The sequence below is a fragment of the Pelmatolapia mariae genome, linkage group LG15 (genome assembly GCF_036321145.2).
Source record: "Pelmatolapia mariae isolate MD_Pm_ZW linkage group LG15, Pm_UMD_F_2, whole genome shotgun sequence".
NCBI classification, from domain to species: Eukaryota; Metazoa; Chordata; class Actinopteri; order Cichliformes; family Cichlidae; genus Pelmatolapia; species Pelmatolapia mariae.
In genome coordinates, this window is record NC_086240.1 from 25,008,531 (window position 1) to 25,027,692 (window position 19,162).

The following is a 19,162-nucleotide window of genomic DNA, read 5'->3' on the forward strand; positions in this document are numbered from 1 at the left end:
TTCAAAGACGAAAGGCAAGAGAATCAGGCCGTGACATCACAGTCAACTCAAATCCTTAAATAGCCAGGTGAAACGTACACTAGACAAGCACGTTTCTTACTTACAGTCACGAGCGATTCATTGGATGAACTTTTGTTCTGCTACCCTCAGTCTTATCTCAACATTTGATTCATTTGTGTGCACTCTACCAAAAAGTGCACTGGACAACCTTATTCAGGTTAGGAAAGCCTTCCAAAACACGCTCTCTGTATCCTCTCTTAAAATTAACTTTTAAGAGAGGATACAAAGAGAGCCAGACAGCAAATCAAACAGCTGATGGCCAAAATTTCACTGATGCATGCCAAGCTGGAGAACTCACTGATGAATCAGTGTCATGCAAAGTGAAAATGAGCAGCATCACCAACGAAAAAGGGGCTCAGACTTGTGTTTTCATCTCAGGTCAGGAAAAGACCATTACCTTTGACCTTGAGATGAATTGTCTGAAACAGCAGCTTCAGCAGAGGGACAGCGAAATCCTGATCCTCAAACAGAAGAAGGACAGTCTGTCTGCCGAACTTGCACAGCTTCAGACACGCGAGAAACCAACATTCGTGTGCACTCTGCCAAAGAGTACACTGGACGACCTTATTCAGGTTAGAAAAGCCTTCCTAAAAGCTCTGTCTGAAAATCAACCTTTAAAAGAGGATTTAAAGACAACCAGAGAGCAAATCAAACAGCTGATGGCCCAAATTTCAATGATGCGTGCCAAGCTGGAACAATATAAGATCCAAGCTGGAGAAGAAAAAGAGGAACAGACTTGTTCAGATCAGGAAAAGATCATTACCTTTGACCTTGAGATGAACCGTCTGAAACAGCAGCTTCAGCAGAGGGACAGCGAAATCCTGATCCTCAAACAGGAGAAGGAAAGTCTGTCTGCTGAGCTCGCACAGCTTCAGAAACATGAGGCCTCTCTGAAAGAAACTTTGTGTAATGAGAAAACACACAGAGAGAATCTGGAGCAGGAGAAGAAAGTCCTGGAAGAGCAGAAAGTGGTGACGGACACAAAAGAAATGCAGAAAAAAACAGACGAGCAGACAAAAGATTTAGTGGAGGCAAAGACAGAGACAGTAGAAACGGTAACCCCAGAGAGATACATCCTCCAGATGTATCTGAGTGCAGATGAGATCAACCAAATACAGGAGACAAAGGCTGAAATATCACCATGGGAGAAAGCACTGAAAATGGAGGATAAGTTGTGTGTGAACAGACTGATCCAGTTGGTGGTTTCACAGGCCACAGAAAAAGTCTCCTCTAAATACAAGCTCTTCACAGAGCGCCTCACTCCTGACTGCATCAGTGATCGCCTGATTCAGAAAATCTGGCCTGAAATTGAAACAATGAAACATTTGGATCTGTCCCCAAAACGGCTGAAAAATCTAGACAAGGCCATTCTCAAAGATCTTTGCATAGCACACAACTGCAAGGAAAAGTATTTGATTTTTAATCTGAGGGAACAGCTTGATAACTTTACTGTCCCAACCTTCACCAAACACCTGTTTGCATTACCAAGAAGAGTACTCAGTGTCTCTAAAAACAGGGAAGAGTACAAGGAAGTGGTGAAAAATGTCATTGAAGATGTGGTAATGCACACTATGAACCAAAGAAATAAGTCAGCAGATCCAGATATAGTTGAGTTTACTATACAGAGGCTTAACGGTAAGATGTGGAACAAAATTGTCTCCAAAAACTACAAAATGTCCTTGGAGAACATTGAACAACTCAGCCTGACAATATACACTGAACTCCAAGAAACGTGGCCTCCTTCAATACTGAGGTCAAGCAACTCACTGGTTGACAAACTAATCATGGCAACCTTCAAAAAACATGCCAAACTGAGGAGACGAAACATCATCTTCAGGGCTTTCTCATGTGCACGCTAAAATTGAACTGACACGTGCATGTGACAAAACTCTTAAATTGGGCATCTAAATTAAATTTTCAAACCAGAGTGGTTAAAAAGAAACACTCTTGTCCCAACTTCCTTCCCTCATCACCAACTGGCCGAGGCAGATGGCCACCCCATCCCAGAGCCTGGGTCTGCCGGAGGTTTTTCTCTTTTAAAAGTGAGTTTTTCCTTCCCACTGTCGCCAAAGTGCTTGCTCTAGGGGGTTGGAGTTTTTGTGCATTATTGTAGGGTCTTGACCTTACAATATAAAGCACCATGAGGGAAGTGTTGGGATTTGGTGCCGTTTCTTAAATCAAAATGTCCAATTACAACAGGACATTTGGAGTTCAGAAACAGCACCAAACCACAAAACAAAATAAAATAAAAATTTTAATTAAAAAAAAAACTTAATTTGTGCTTTGTTTTATTTGCTGTAAATTTGCTAAGAATGTCATATAAGATTAGAATTGTGTGTCTCAATATCATGTATCATAGCATCACCCTGTAGTTCAATTTGAAGTGGATGTCATAGTAATCTCGTTCTGTATGTGTGTATAAACCGGTGCTGAAAAAACACCGGAGACAGGTTAGCTGGTTACATTTGTTTAGATAGTCTACTGTCCCCAGAATTGATATTTTCAACGAATGGTCTTTTCTGCCTGTCAGTGTGCCATGCAGTTTTCAAGATTAAAGACCTTGGCAAAGAAAAAAAAAAAGCTCCCCACTCCTGGAAATGCATCTAGCCTTCATAACAATATTATTTTCAGACAACAATTAATTATTTTAATTTTGAATAGTGAAATGCCAAACAGTGAACTGATTTAATGCACATCAGAAAGTGCATATTCAAATGAATCTCCACATTAAGATGAGTAATGCCTTCAGACATTATATCTGTGGCTAATCAGACAACAATATTATTTTAAACAAAAGAATTAACCATAAGGCCTTTGGTTACACTTACTCATTTCTCTTTTCTGAAACACCTCATCAGAGAGAAGAAAAGGTCAGAGGTCACAAAATTCACATATTTAAATCGTTTCAGCTGCTGGTGAAAGAAATGAGCCAGCTCCTCAGGTTTATACAAGTTCATTTTTATTCATTACAGCATCTTGCAGGTGTGTTTCTAAATGAAAGTTCAAACCAAGATGAAAATATTCATATATCAGGACATAAACACTGATACAAACTCAAAATACAAACAGGTAAAATATTTTACAGCAAATGTTCGTCAGTAAATAACTGTTATGTGTATTACAAGGCCCCCAGAATCTCTGCACTCATCTGCAGAACGGAGGCTCAGCAGCTCCATTCCCCCCAAAGTCTTTCATACAAAAATGAATCTCCAAACATCCGGGTTAAACTGTCCTCATCCACATCAGTTACACGAAAAGTGGTGCCAAATGATCCATAAATAAAGTCCCCATCATGCCAGGACTCAGGTGATGACGTTCAGCTGAATATCATTTAGCTGACAATTCATTTCTGGATCTTTCCAGTCAAAACCGTTTTCAGAAACGTTTTGCAGTTTCTGTTAATGCTTTCAAATTCTTTGTGCTGAACCCTCAAATCAGACGATATCTTCTGGAGATCAGCTGGTAGCTACGTGCTCTGTGTGGGACTCTGTGGGATCGAGGTCTCTGCAACAGCAACAACAGCACCACGACCATGAATTCAGACTACAAACATCAGCTGAGTTACGTTTAGTGTTTATGCTCACCCATAAAAGAAACTGCAGAACCCAAGTGCAAAAACATACTCGAGGTCATTTAGAGAGAGTTTTATTACATAATCAAGCTTTCTGAGCGCACTGAGATCTGATCATGTTTATTGTTCCTGGCCCACTGCTTTCACTGAATGTTATTCAATCGAGTGCAGAGGCTCATGAGGAGGAAAGGGCCTTCCTGATGCATCCTCCATCAGAGGGGTATACTACGAAGCAAGTTTAACATATCCAAGCTTTGTTTATGTTAGCTGCTTTGACAGAACCTAAAACCTCAGTCAAAGATTTCATGCATCACAACGGTGGTTATCGACATTCTGGTGACTCAGGCTTTCTGCTTTAGGACAACTTTGATGCATCACTTCATTCTTAAGAGGAAAATGGATCAAGTGAGAGCCGCCTGCTTCTGTCAGACACATTTGTGATGTCATAATTGAATATATTTATTACTGAGTGCTCCCATTTATTGTTGTAACGGATCAGCTGCACATTGGAGCTCTGAAACTTTAATGATGGACAGAAAGGCTTAACTTTAGTAATGCCAGTAAAGTACGGCTCAACAGGCTGCATGTCTAAATGGCACTTAAGGGATACTGAAAGTAAAAGAGGCGTGACTGGCTGACTTTAAATGGAAATGGAACATAACTTGATCCAGACAGGTTTATGTAATCGGCCCTAAAAGCTCTGACTTTAGGCTCAACATGCCTCACTAACCCACTGATCTCTCTTTAAAGTACACTCCACAGTTAAATATGTAGGTATAAAAACTAGTGACATAATAAACCCACTGGCAATGATAAATACAGGTCCTGATGGTCATCTGCACTGAGCTCATTTATACACGGTGTGTAGCTCAACACTAAACAGTCTAAATATCAACCTGAACCAGTTCAGTTACTGAAACCTCAGGTTTTATCACCCTGTGTTACTCTGTTTTTTTCTGTTACCTCTGTGCAGTGTGGTCGTCTTTATCCGGCTTTCCTCCAGTGTCACAAAGCAGCCGCTCGTCTCGTCTGTCACAGCTTCACCTGTCCCGATATCGCAAGTCATCATCATGATGGGACCTTTCCCCCCCTTCAAGTGGACCTGGATGCTGTCCTGCACCAACACACATGCATGAATGTAACCTGAGTTTCAGCGTATGTTTAGAAAACTTTATCATCAGGTTTTGAAAAACAACAAAAACAATGATTATTTTACACACTATTTTAATCATGCTACATTTATTGGAGTTGAACTCAGATAAAAGAGACCAGATCATCCTGAAAATGAACTTTATCCTAGTCTATGATATTTTAGTATTTTTTATGTTGTTTTACCTCTGTCGGTGCAGGAACCTCCAGTTTGGTTTCCTCTGGAGCTTTGACGACGATCACCGTCTGCTCCTGGAAAGCTTCGAGCCGGCTGATGTCCTCATGGGTCACGTAGGCCAATGTGCAGGAGGACAGTTAAAGAAAACTATCTTCTGTTCACTTAACAGTTATTAAAGGGTGGTTTTAGACCTCACAGTTTCTTTTCATGCCAATGCCAAAAATGACATTTTAATCTTTATAGAGTGTCAGGAGTGATGCTCTCAGATGTGCAGCTACAGTAAATCATTGATAGATTTTCTGTTCTCTCATTTAACCTGCAGTAACTAATGTAATGGCCACAAGGGGGCAGTGGAAGCACAAATATGGAATTATAATAAGAATACAATTATAACTGAATAAAAGAATACAATTATAATTGTATTCTTATAATCTTGAAGGCAAACTCTGCAAACCAGGGGCTGTTTCTGTATCAGCAGGTGTGACACCAAGTGGCATTTAATTAAACTGCAGGTTTTTTCATGCATGAAGAGAGGAAGTTTTGGTGCTCAGAGGTTTTACACAAAGCCAGAGGAGTCTCAGCTCTCTTGGAGTTTTGTTTACTCAAGCATAACATACTTTTTTTTTTTTTTAACCAAAGAACATTTACATTAATTTTGATTCAAATTGGCAAAAACAAACTTCTTACCTTTAGTGTACATTGCCCAGTCATGCAAACTGACTTGTTTTGAGGCTCATTCTGAGAAAGGAAAAACTTTGACATGGTTAAATCATGGCTTACATTCAGGAGAGCATTGTTTTCATTACTTCTGTTCAAACTGTCCTAAGTCCCTGATGGAAATGCAGAAGGATATAGAGCGTTCTGCCACTCGTCAGTCATGTCAAACAGCTGCTGGGCGCAGCTTTTGATGAGGCTGTCAAGTGTGTCCTCCACCAGCTTCAGGTTCTCCAGCTCTCTCTGGAACTTCTGCCTGCTCTTTGGCAGAAAGCTGGAGATTGGACAGCTTCCTCTGGACAGACGACAAGTTTACTGTTACACTGTGTTACACAGACAGCACACAGGACATTAAGTTTAATTTTTAAAAAAAAAACAAAAAACATCTTTAAGCCACCTCTTTCTACTGATAGAAACCCAAGAGATGTTCATGAAGGCCCACAAAGAGACCTACTGTCAAAAAATGTATTTTGTCAGCGTTTAACATTAAACACACAAAGTATTCAGAACTCAACAGTAAGAAATTAACTTTTGCTCACTCACGTCCACTTAACCTTATTGGCCGTCTGCTTCTCAATGAAGTTGAAGCCCTCCAGGACATTGGTGATGTCATAAACTCGCCGCCTGCGGGTCTGCAGGCTTTTCGTCACCTCCCGGAGGTCGATCGAGCCATCGGGCGACATCAGCAGAAGCTCCAGGAAACGCACTGTCAAAACTCCCAGAGACACATCTGAAACCAACATGACACTCAGATAAAGGTGGAGCAAGGGGATAAAAACATTTTAAATCTACATCTTTCTATGTTATCCACTAAAAGATGTTGCAAACACAGCACAGGTTAGGACTACACTCCACGTGGCTGTTCAAGTCCCAAGCCGTGAGTCTCCAGTTGGCTGGCTGAACATTTACTCGATCTTATCCACTACTTCTCTGTATTTCAAATCTACCCTAACCTAAACCTAATAAATAAATCTGAATAAAGAGTAAATATAAAAGAAGGATGCACCTTGGCGGGTGGATATCCTGGTCTGTATCATCTCTTTTAAATGACTGAGGATTTCCCTGGAAAGAAAGATTTAAAAAAACAACTAAATTCATTTGTCATTTATCGTTAAGTTGTCTGCCATTTGTAAAATGTAGTAAGAAAGCAAAAAAAAAAAAAAAAGCATTTTTTTTACCTTCTTGTTCCTAAATTCGTCTTGGCATCTGGTTCCTCGAATTCAAAAAGTGAAAACAAAGCAGATCAAAGTCAGAATGGTTTCATGTCCACCAAAAAGTGTTAAAACACCAACGTATTCACACCAAAAAGAAAGAATCAGGATTAACACACAAAAAACAATCAATTACAAGCTGATTGTTTAAATACATGTTTTCAAACACTGTGGTTAATAAATTAAACAATATTGTAACTGCTTATACACTCAGTTATGTCTTCAAAGGAAAAAAATATATATATTCAGTAAGTCACTAGTTTGGAACTGAGAAGTAAAAGAAAATCAAAACAAAAAAAGTTTTTAACTTAAAAAAATGCATCAACGTGACATCCCTTTATCCTCCCACTCAACTAAAGGCATAATCTGGTCAAAAATTACTCCAAAGTTCCTCACAGTGGTACTGGAGGCCAAATACATTCCAGTATTCTCACTCCCAAATCACAGGTCGAGGCCTTTATGTATTTAACATGTGTTTACTGATTTGTGTGATTTGGTTAGTGATTCCACATTAGTGCAGACAATGTGCTGGAGGGCTTTCAAACCAGCAACCGTGACAAAAAAAAAAAAAAATACCCCAAACAAAACTGGCAAACTTGGCACTTACAGACAGACCCTGTATGACTCTATACAGGGAACAGCAACCAGCTGTGAACTGGACCTTACTTTACATCACACAAAGAAATGTAGAGATAGCCATTTTCTTACCTGCTTATGTGGAGTAGGTCCTTGTGCAAAAGGTATAACAGGAACATTAACTTCCTCCTCCTCTTCCTCCTCCTCACCAACTCCTCCTCCAGCAGCCCACTGATCCTCCTCCTCGGACGACTCGGCCCCCCATTGACTAAGCAGACCTAGGGCTCCGTCCAGGCAGGGGGGCATTATGGGAATGGCGTCGCTGCTGACGCCTTCATCTGAGATGTCCTCTGGCAGGAAGTGGTCTTCACAGATTAGATGCTGCTCTGCAGAGTCCTGCTTCTCCGTCTCCCTCAGCGCTGCAAGCCACACCTGAACAGTTACACAGTTAGTCTTTATTGACCTCTAGTTTGACTGACTGGGTTTTTACTCCATCACAGATATTGTGATACAGGCCCAAAGTATTTTTAAACTGGTAGTTATTTGTGATCAAAACTGCATTTATCTGGTAGAAATAAAAAGAAAAAAGTATTTACTCGTCTATTGGCCAAACTAGTTTTAAATATCGTAAACAGCAAAGCTGATTCTATGTTTTGGAAATGGCTTCCTGTTTACTCCAGCTGTGTAGTAAATGAGCTAACACATGTCATCAGGGTTATTTAAACAGCAGCTGTTTAACTGGCATCATGTTAGCCGATATAATCATAATAATATATAAGCGATGCTAACGGTCGTTATTCAAACATGTAGCTTGTAAATATGTTGTAACTCGCAAAGTTTTTTGACCCTACCTGGACACGCGCAGGGTCCTGGGGGAAGTTGAAGAACCTCTTCTTGGGTCTGTTGAAGAGCCCCCGGCTAACATTTACCATGCGGTTCGGACACCCAGAGACGACACACTTCACCATGGTAATCGTCTCTTCACCGCCCAGCCTCAACACACCGACCGGGCAAAGCGCACATCCGCAGCCCGTTTGTAACCGTTAGCACACGGGGAATAAAAACCCGCCACAGCACGACTGGTTTGTTTGTGCCGTCTTCCACGCCGGAAATAGACATGTTTTCACCCGGAAGTACAACAACGCAGGCCAACGATTGCGATAATGTATGTTGAAGCCAAATGTGCGCCGTCTACCGGACAATTGATTGTACTCCCCGGATTTACGGTTTTAGATTTGTTTATGGATTTAATTTCTTTTTAAACCTTTATTCACATATCACAGTTTGTTATTTACAATTGTTTGTACAGCAAGATTTATGTCCAATTGTATTTAGACATGTAGACATTCAAACCAGCCTGCTGAAATTCAAACTTCATGAAAAAGTGACTTATGTGACGTTGAAAGTAGCATTGTTGTCGGTGCTAGACAGGCAATATGCAGATTTGAGATGAGATAAGCATGGGAGGAGGCGTTGGATTCGGGGGAGGGAGGGTGATAGTATCAGTGTACATGTTTCGTGTGTGTGCGTGTGTGTGTATACCGTGTTCAGCGGAGAGAAAGTGACACCACGCCCGGTTAAGCGGAGATCAACAGTTTCCAGTGGACCCAGGTGGCCTTGAAGGAGGGACAAAGAGTTCTGACAACAATTCTGTTATCATGGAGAATTTTTGTTGCTCCAGTCAGCTTCGACCTTTGCAGGCCTTCAGCTGGCGCCAGTGGGATAGCCGCATGAGTGAAGATGGTGAATGTTTGGGTTTAGTGCGAACAACTGCATCCAGTTTTTACAGTTGGTCTAATGTCCATCACTGGTCACCAATTCTCTCAATTCCCGTTCTTCTTCTCCAAGATGTTATCCATATTGCAGAGCCATGAGCTTCTCCTAGATCTTATCCATCTGAGTACTCACAGCCCTGCCCATCGTCTATCATGTCGGCCAGTCTTATGGGATTTTGAACAGCTGTAGCCGCTTCTTGTTCTTCGATAAACCAGGTCTGAGCCAGCTCCAATCAGCCAGAACTCTGTTATCGTGGTTCCGAATTGGTAGATGTCCTTCAATGTCCTCCACCGAGAGTGTCGCCAGACACACGACGCAATCGACCATCGAGTATCCAGCAGCCCAGGAAGATGTCAATTTTGTTATGGGACCAGTTGATCAAATCCATAATTCTTTAGGTTCTAGAGAACAAGACTGAGAAACTCTTTGAGGGTTAGAGTTAGAGAAGACTAGACAAAGACATAGAAGCAGCAGCAGGGAAGATAAGGGAGGGAGAGGGTGAAAGATGAGTCCGCCTCCTCCGAGAGCCTTATTAATCTGAGCAGATTTCACAAAATGCTCAGATTTCCCCACACAACCATCTCTAGGGTTAATGGAGAGTGGCCAAAAAAGTAGAACATATCCAGAGCCCTCTCATCTATACCCACGGCTGCAATCAATCAATCAATCAATCAATCAATCAATCAATCAATTAATATACTTTATTAATCCCAAAGGAAATTAGGGTTACAGCAGGCAGCACGCTAATGGCGCATGCGCACTTACAAAGGAACCTTCTTACCAACTTTACACAAACATCACATTGGGGAGACATGTCAGAAAGGTAGGCTGATAGGAAAAAAAACAACGAAAATACGTAACATGAGGAGAGAGGAGGAGAAAAAAAAACTCCACTCAGACTGAACTCCTAGTGGGAGAACAGTTTGATAACAGAAAAAAACATCTCAGCACAAAAAGCACATGACTATCAATACACCATAGAAACACAAGACAAGCAACAGGGGCGGGTAAAGGGTAAGAGAGAGCCGGTGTAGACAGCGCTTCCGGTCCTGCAGCATGTCTGCGCTGGTCCAGTCGACTGCCATCTTCCCCGGTAGGGCACAAGCATCGAAGGCGTTTGGAAAGGGAGGGGGGATCAGTGTGTGCATATCAGTGTATGTGTATGTCCAGAGTCAAGCTGAGACAGTGTCCTTCGCCCTGCCAGGCTAAGTAAACAGTCTTCCAGCCAACTCAGGTGGCCTTGTATGGAATGGGAAGGAACAGACTCAACACAGTCGTTATCAGGGAGCTTTTGTTCAGCTCCAGCCTTGAGCCCACAGCTGGCGCTGAGGGGGTAGCCGCATTATGATGGTGATTTTTCTTTTGCAAACAACTCATGAGAATTTCAAGCTGCTTTTAGCACTCCGACACTGGTCTCTCAATTTCCCTTTGAATAGCTGCGAGCTTCTCCATGATGTTATTAACCGTCGATCCCGTGATCTTGTCACTCTGTTGCTCACAGAGCAGATTCTGAGACCTCACGACCGCAGCCAACTGATCTGAGATGTAATCCAGCTTCCGCCCCGAGTTGTTGTTTTGGGTGGATTCTTTCCTGATGAAATCCAATATACGCTCAGAGGTGTTATTTTGAGCATTTACTGCAATCGTAAGCGCCTCCAAGCTCTTAACCATGCTGCATTCAGTGAGCCCTCTCTGAGAAGTCGCACCTCGTCCAATCGTGTCAATTCCAGCGGGCAGCCTTGTGGGGGTTTGAACAGCCGGTTCCGCTCTCTTAATTCTCCGATAAGCCAGGGCCAAGCCAGCTCCGATCAGCAAGAACCCTGTTATCATGGTTCCGAATAGGTAGATATCTTCAGCGTCCTCGATCGACAGTCCCGCCAGGCACACGATCCTCCAGTTCTGCCACCCGTCCATCGTGTATCCGGCAGGGAAAGTCCCTCCAGGGCACTCGGGCTCTCCCGAGCCCAGACCTCTCGTTGAGAAAATGGTGTCAATAGCGTTCAGAGACCAGTTGATCAAATCCATAATTCTCTTTTAGGTTTTAGACACAGACTGTAAGAGAGTGTTCCAGGGAAAGTAAAAGCACGAGACAAGACAAGGACATAAGAAGCTAAGCAGGGAAGATAAGGGAGAGGAGAGGAGAAAAGTGCGACCGCCTTCGCTGAGAGCTGAAGAGCCCACAACAACAGCCTCATCATCATCAAGTTTGCTGACGGTAGTCGGACTCATCTCAAAGGGAGACAAGGCAGCCTACAGATAGGAAGTCCTGAAGTTGGCAGCATGGTGTTCAGAGAACAACCTGGCACTGAACATCAAGAAAACCAAAAAGGTCACTGTAGACTTCAGGAGGCACAGCATTGACTTAGCCACCTTATACATCAACGGGGAGTGTGTGTTCATATGTATATAGTGCTGCAGAAAGTGAGCACCTCACCCTCCTTTCTTCTCCCACATGTTTGCACTGAGTAGGAGATGCTCTGTATCTCATTGTACATCTGTATAGTGACAATAAAGGCATTCTATTCTATTTTATACTAAACAGCAATTCTGCCTTGTTGCTGGGGCAGCACCATCTCTGCTGTGGACAGAAAGAGACTGAACAGGCAAATCCATGGTGCCAGCTCTGTTCTAGGATGCCCAGTGGACGTCGTGAGTGACTGGAGAATGGAGGCTAAGCTGTCATCCCTGTTGGACAACATCTCCCACCCCATGCAGGAGAGATTCCACAGGTCTTTCCTTCCAACTGCTGTCAGACTCTACAACAAAGACTTTGCAGATGACCATACACGCGCAGACAGACGCACACACACACACATTCAATACACCACAATAGCCTTCGCCTAGTCTCCCTTATGTGTTACTACTAAGTGTAATTTTCCAATGCAATATAGTATTTTATTCAATTTATATAGTATTTTATTCTATTGTATACAGCATCTTGTTCTGTTTTATATAGTATGTTATTCTATTTTATCTCATTCTGTTCTTTGTTTTTCTTAATTTTTGCTGCTTGTAACTTTGTACTGTCCACTTTCTGCCATAACCTAACAAATTTCCCCATGTGTGGGACTAATAAAGGTTTATCTTATCTTATCTTATCTTATCTTATCTTATCTTATTTTGTCTTGTCTTGATACCAGACGAGAACAGCCAGACTGCTTTGAGCTTATAGGAAAGCATCAGAAACTCAAATAATAAGTACTTACAACCAAGGTATGCAGAATATCATGTTTAACCTTGAAGTATATGGACTACAGCAGGAGAAGACCACACCAAGTACCACTCCTTTCAGCTAAGAACAAAAAACCGAGGCTAGAATTCACCCAGGCTCACCAAACTGGAGAATCAGAAGACTGGAAGAACATTACCAGGTCTGATGAGAGTCGATTTCTGCTGACATTCAGAAGGTCAACAACATGAAAGCTTGGCTCTATCCTCCCCTCTATCAGTGGTTCAGGATGGTGTTATTGGTGTGATGGCATGGGGGATATTTTCTTCCAAACTTTGGGCCCCTAAGTGTCACTTCAGTATCCTTTAAATGTTACAGCTTACCTGAGTATCTTTGCTGACCATATTAATTCCTGTATGAACAGTGTACCCATCTCTGATGGCAACTTCCAGCAGGATGATGCACCATGTCAGAAAGTTGGTTTCAAACTGGTTAACTGATCATGGCAATGACTTTGCTGCAAAATCTGTGTGATGCTATCACGTCAATATAGACAAAAATCACAGAGGATTGTTTTCAGCACCCTGTTGAAACTGTGCCATGAAGAACCAAGGCAGCTCTCAAGACAAAAGGGATCCAACCTGGTACTAGTAAGGTATTGGTAACCTGCAGAAAATCACTGGTTCAGATCAAACACTTAAGTGCTTGTAGGTGCCACCAGTAGTAGATAGCTCAGTGTAAGATCCTGACCAACTGCAGAAGCTGTGTATGCTATCCCATTTCTGTTAAGTCCATCAATAAACTACCTAGGACTTAGGGTTAGGGATTGGGTCGATTTAATGTCCACCCCTCTTCATAGAATTTTTGCCCACCTAAACCGAATAAAATTTAAAATATGCTTATCTAGAATGTGGCTAAAACAAAAACCCAGTCTTAACTCTAATGAGTTCGCCAGTACCCAGGTAGATATCCCTGAACTACTTTAGGTACTGAAACTAGTACTAGCCAGTGCATCCTGGGAAGGCTTGCTTTACTGGAGATAGTCTCAGACTCAAACTACCATTTGTCAAGGTCACACAGATCCTTACATTTTCCTTTTTCCTACATCATAGTGGTTTTAATGTTTTGGCAAATTGGTGTATATTACATGTTACAAAGATAACTGGGCAACTGGATCTCTTTTCATTGGTGTATAAATAATAAAAACCACTAAATGTCTGCCAACTGCACACTATTAACATAACTAACTGTCAGCTTTAAAAATGACAAACAAAGTGAAGGTTATAATCAGTGTTGCAACACAAGATTTATTCAGAGCAAGAGATGCCAACACCAGCATGATAAAAATTGTACAAACTTCACAAGTCAAATTAAAATATCACATAGCAACTCATGACCTTAAACATACAGCAAAAATATCAACAGAAACCCATGCCATGTGGTAAGAAAACTGCTGTCGAAAGTTTTGCAAGTAACAGAGAAAAAGGGGTAAAAGGAGAGAAAATGAATGTTGTATAAAAACCCCTTATCTGTGCACTGCTGAAAAGAAACGATCATCTTCATAAATTGATGATTTCACAAATATTCATATGGATTTTCTTTTGCATTCTAGCGTGTCACATGTTAGTGTTGAGATTCTCTATGTAAATAGTTACAGTTTAGCTTTTACATCTGTTATTACAATATCTAGTCTATCGACTGTCTTTAAATGGCAGAATTGTGCTTTTACTCCCATTTCCTTTGTTATCAGTAAGAATAACTGACTAAATAAAAAATACAAGCTGTCAGTCTATCTAACGCAGAAGTTTACTGGCAGGAAGCTGCAGACGCCAAGTTCTGGACGAAGATGTAAAAGTCAGGGAATGAGACTTTGCAGTAAATGTCCAAAGAAGTCTTAAAAGAAAACTCCCCCCTTTGCAGTTTGTTTCTCCCTTGTGTGGAAAAATAAAAAAAATACATTAAAAAAATGTATTTTTGTATGATAGACAATTTGTAGTTTTTTACACAAGTAAATCTTTTCTCCTCATTTATATTCATATCTAGACAAGCTGGTTATTTGTGCAGGTTTAAATATATCAGCACATACTGCTGCACCTGATTACACAGAAATGCAGTTTAGTTTCCATAAAAGATTTATCAAAATTTCTGTACTTTGAAGTATCAGTTTTCATTAGTACCACTTGTCTAAAAACTTTCATATGGATACCAACTGTATCAAGTGTTTCTGCTAGTAATTATGGTGGTGTAATTATGTATCATTTAGAAACAATCCAATAAATTGCTTTCCTTTAAAACATTAAATTGAACGTTTATGCTTGTATAAGTGAGGAAAATTTCACCCTTTCATCAGTTTAACTGTCTAACTGCTATTACTAAGCTGTATAGTGCAAGTTCCAAAATTTGCCTTTATCCATGTATTACAATTTCAAACAAATATATTTTAAAAATATACTCAAACGTTTCCACCCTAGATTCTCACGAGGCTCCTGGATCATATACAGTGATACTATTCGTGTCTTAATTTGGTCCAGAGTGGCTTTACAGTAATATATCAGTCAGCGTATGCAGAGAAGCCCATCAGATGTGCAAATGTTTAAACATTTTGCATTGCATAAACACAGTTTCCCATCATATTATCTGTTTCTATAAAGAATTAGGTTTGATTTATACTTGTTGTTAGTGTTATTAGTGGGTAACCTAAAGTTACACTCGGTTGAATTAATCTTCTGGAAACATTGGGGGTTGTAATCAGCTTACAACATATAATCACGTTTTTATGTACACACAGAAAACATATGTGATTTTTTCCTTTAAAAGATCCAAATATTTTGGAACTCATTTTGGAACCACGCACCCTCCCTCCACTCCAACCAACACAGGCCTGTTACATCCCAAGTAACCCAAACATGAGCCCAGGTCTCAGGAGGTTAAGTGCTCCAGGAGTCATCTTACAATGTCTATGCAGAAAATAAAAGGGCACTACAGTTTTCCACTCTGTTGACACCATATTTTGGAAAAGATGGCAGACATATTAAAAAATGATTATTGTCTTATTATCCAGTGCAAACACGTTTTAGAATGTGTCTGCATACCAAAGAAGAGATCCTGAACTGTGATGTTTCAGACAAAAGTTTGACTGTGAAGACGTTTTCTTCTGCTAAATCTTGGACTGTGAAACAAAGGAGACTGGGGAGAGACCACAGGGGGAGTTTTCCCTTAATTAAATCAACTCAGTGAAATTTGCTTCAAGTTGCTTTCCAACAGGCATCTCCAGCACAAAGTCTTATCAAAGTCAGTTTCCACAAACTCGCTGTACAGTTTTTGCTTCATTTACCACGTGATAATACTTTAACATACTCCAATAAAGTGCATGCATGATCGACGGTGTTGAGAAAACATGTTCCATCAGTACTGTGATTTCAGACCGAATGTCATCAGTAAGGCCGATTCAGATCAAATACTCAGTCGGTAAATTCAGTGCACAGACGTCACGACTGCTGGCTCTAGTTTTCATTCATCTTTTTCAATTACAAAGACTTAAAAAAGAAAAAAAGAAAAGCGGTGCTTGGTCATCACGTCGTCTGGCATCATGTCCCATTGTGGCTCAGACAACAAGATGCATGACTGGAAAGACGTTTTCTACAGAACGAGTGCAATATACAATGAAGGATGGGAACTTTGACCCTGTTAGTCCAGCGGAGCCGTCAGCCTCGAGAAAGAAAAGTCATATCTACAGATCCGTTTGCCTGCTAAGTGCCTCTTAACGGGCAATAAAAACATCAAAACATGGAAACAAAGGTGTCCCTGTGCAAAGTCGAACATGACAGAACCAAAGTCCTCTCACCCGTGTCAGATTCCTAAAACATGATTGTAGTAAAAGGTTTATACAAAACGCAATACATTTATAGTTAGTAAAAAGATCTATCAGCTCTTTTCTAGTTTTATTCATAAGAAATTGCATATACCCAAACAACTTTTTTTCATATAGATTGCATCCCATATCTAAACAAACGCTTTAATATTATCATACCAATATTGCTGACACGTTGTTCTATTAGCTAGTCGAGGTTGATGATTTCAAATAAATTCACAATGGCAGATTGTCTCCTATATTTTCTGCAGCCATTGGTCTTTCCACTGGCACTCCCTCCCACGAACAAAGAAAAAGCGGGCCGCGGAACAGGACAGCTTTGAAACGGAACAACTCCGAAGGGGATGATGGGATTTTGCACCAGAAAGTTTCCGTGTCGTGATGTTTGAAATCTTCTTGCTCATAGCATCGCTTCTTCTCATAATTGCTAAAGATTTACATTAGTGTCCGCTTCCAGACATTAAGAGGAAAAAAAAAAAGAATTAATGAGCAACTTCCAAGCTCGTGAAAAGCTTTTCAGAAGTGGTTGCTCTTCATGTTCCAGTCGCCGCTCTGCTCCCTGTTAAACCCGTGACGCCCAGTTTGTATTTTTTTTCTTCTGATGTATGAAAAAAAATCGCATTAAAATAAAAAATGATTCAAGCTTACAATAAATAAATACATACATATACACTAGAATGTGCATACATTAGCAGCTATAAACAGTACATCACATTATATTAGGTCATATGAAAATGTACAAAACGTGAATGTTCATTTAAAACCTTTTTTTTTCAAAGCAAGGCAACAACAATCAACATAATAAAAAAAGAGATACCCATGGAGTTGAGAGCATTACCGCAGAAGAAATTAAAGAACTAATGATAGATTACAGCAGCAAAAAACAACCCACTCCCTTCTTTTTCCACTTTTTTTCCCCCATTTGTTGCTTTTGCTTTGCATTTGTTGTTCTGGCCTCAGTCAGAGTTAAACCTGGATGCCCTGCACGGCCTGTTTGATGTTCTCCAGCAGCGCCTTGTTCTCCGGGCTCTGGTACTGGTCCTGGTGGGTGTACATGTCTGTCAGTGTACTCACATAAGTGTCAAAGTTCTGTTCATTCATTGGTTCCTGTGAGGGGAAAGAAACCCATGTAGACACAATCAGGTGGGATAAAGGTGGCGGTTTATTTTCACTCAGACACTGGGGGGGAGGTTTGGAAGACAGGCGGGCGGCAGGAGGAGGAAGGGACACCATCGGGAAAGCATGGCTTCACTAAAATACTCCCTTTCTAAAAAGTAAATGTACGATATTTGATGTAATATCAGCCGAATATCTACGAAATGCAACTCCAAACCATGCAAAAACCAGGTGAGAGATGGTTAGCTGGTGGGTATATGAAAGGTTAATGTTTAGCACATGGAGACAAAATTGTGATGATAAAAACTAATGGGATGCTAATGAGCAGATGGGAAAGACATAACTGGAAAGTCATATTTGCCAACTGGGAGTTTCGGTGGTTCAAGTACTTCTCCGAGTGAGTGCAGCTTTGGCTTCAGGAATTTTGGTGGGTTATTTGATGATTGCGCACCTTAAATGTCACATTATGTTATAGTGTCACTATAGTCTTTGAGGTCTTCACTGACCTCCATTTAATACTTGCCATTTATAAGTTTTAAGGAACATTAATACAAATGACTATTTTGGTGCCTGACCCAGTTGCCCTGCACTTAACTGCACTGCTGTCATTGCATCCTGCTAACTTCACACTGACTCAGCCAATCAAAGAATTTGAGTCCAGAGCCTCAAAAAGCCAATGATCCGTCTTTAATTGGCACATAAAAGTCAAATATCCACGTCTCAAGTTAAATGATTCACACACTTTCATTGTTATTAGCCTCTTTAATGGTCATGATTGGTCATAATACCCCCATTAGATGCCCTCTTGTACTAAGAGGAGACAGGAAGGTTGTTATCATCCATTCTAATCACTGATCATTGTAATCCTTAAATGAAGTGATCAACTGAGCCCACTAAGAGGTCTTTCTATTGTCCATTTAATGGGCTTTAAATGGACAATAAAAAGATTTCAGTTATGTATGCTCTTTAATTAATAAGTCAATTTAGATCTTAGGCAACCTACCTTTAATACTAGTATGCCAGAAGACTGTTATCACCCATTGTGATCAGTAGGATAAAAAAAAAACCAACCCAGTGACATGACCATTAAATGAGGCGATAATAGACTACTGAGCTTACTAGTTGATGGAAGAGGCTGCCTGCGGGCAAATCTATGGGACTGACAGGAGTCGTTTAATGGACTGAAAACAGTTAAAAGATGTGTGTGAATCTGGTTTCAGTGTATGTGCCCACCGAATAATACTCATTTCAGCTTTTCAGTGCTGGTGCAATAGCAAAGCAGATAATACTGTTCAACTACAGACACCATAAAAAGCAGGACTTGGCTTCTGGGACTGAAAGAAAGAAGCGTAAACCAACTTTCTTTTTACTGGCCACCAGGGGGCGATACCTATGTTTACATACATACTTCAGTTCATAAAGTAGTCAAGGGGATTTTACCTCTGTAAGTACTTTCCTGATGAGTTTATAGGTTTAGTTTATAGGTAAGTGAAAAAACAAACAAACATTAAGTCATTAAGGCGTAGGATTGCAGTTAATGTCACGTTATCTAATGATCTATCTATCTAATGATTTCAGCATTTCAGTGCAGTCAGAAAAAACAAAGCAGGAGAATTTCTCACACTCTCTGCTGGGGCCAAATTTGATTTAAAGATAGATTTAGCTTCTCAATATATTTTTTGTCATAAAGAGGAAAAGCGGTTATCTACAGTTGATGTCACTATCAACATGGCTGAGTTGAAAGCTGCAGGATAAATGGATAGCTAGGATG

General features: G+C 40.7%; 2 protein-coding genes across 6 annotated transcripts in view; both read right to left on the bottom strand.

Moving 5' to 3' along the window:
• Positions 1–3,008: 3,008 nt before the first annotated feature.
• On the bottom strand, positions 3,009–8,562 carry e2f6 (E2F transcription factor 6). Its single transcript, XM_063495229.1, is given in 9 exon segments — positions 3,009–3,564; positions 4,595–4,745; positions 4,967–5,105; positions 5,827–5,967; positions 6,216–6,402; positions 6,679–6,734; positions 6,851–6,885; positions 7,592–7,891; positions 8,311–8,562. Coding segments are annotated over 9 exon segments (1,164 nt in total). The 5' UTR covers positions 8,428–8,562; the 3' UTR covers positions 3,009–3,526.
• A 5,145-nt stretch (positions 8,563–13,707) lies between these two features.
• myt1la (myelin transcription factor 1-like, a) overlaps positions 13,708–19,162 on the bottom strand; it is a 90,628-nt gene continuing 85,173 nt past the window's right edge. For all 5 annotated transcript variants that reach the window (XM_063494529.1, XM_063494526.1, XM_063494527.1 and 2 more), the window contains one exon: positions 13,708–17,382. In XM_063494529.1, the coding sequence (XP_063350599.1) occupies positions 17,242–17,382 (141 nt within the window). In that variant the 3' untranslated portion in view covers positions 13,708–17,241. The remainder of the gene's footprint in view (positions 17,383–19,162) is intronic.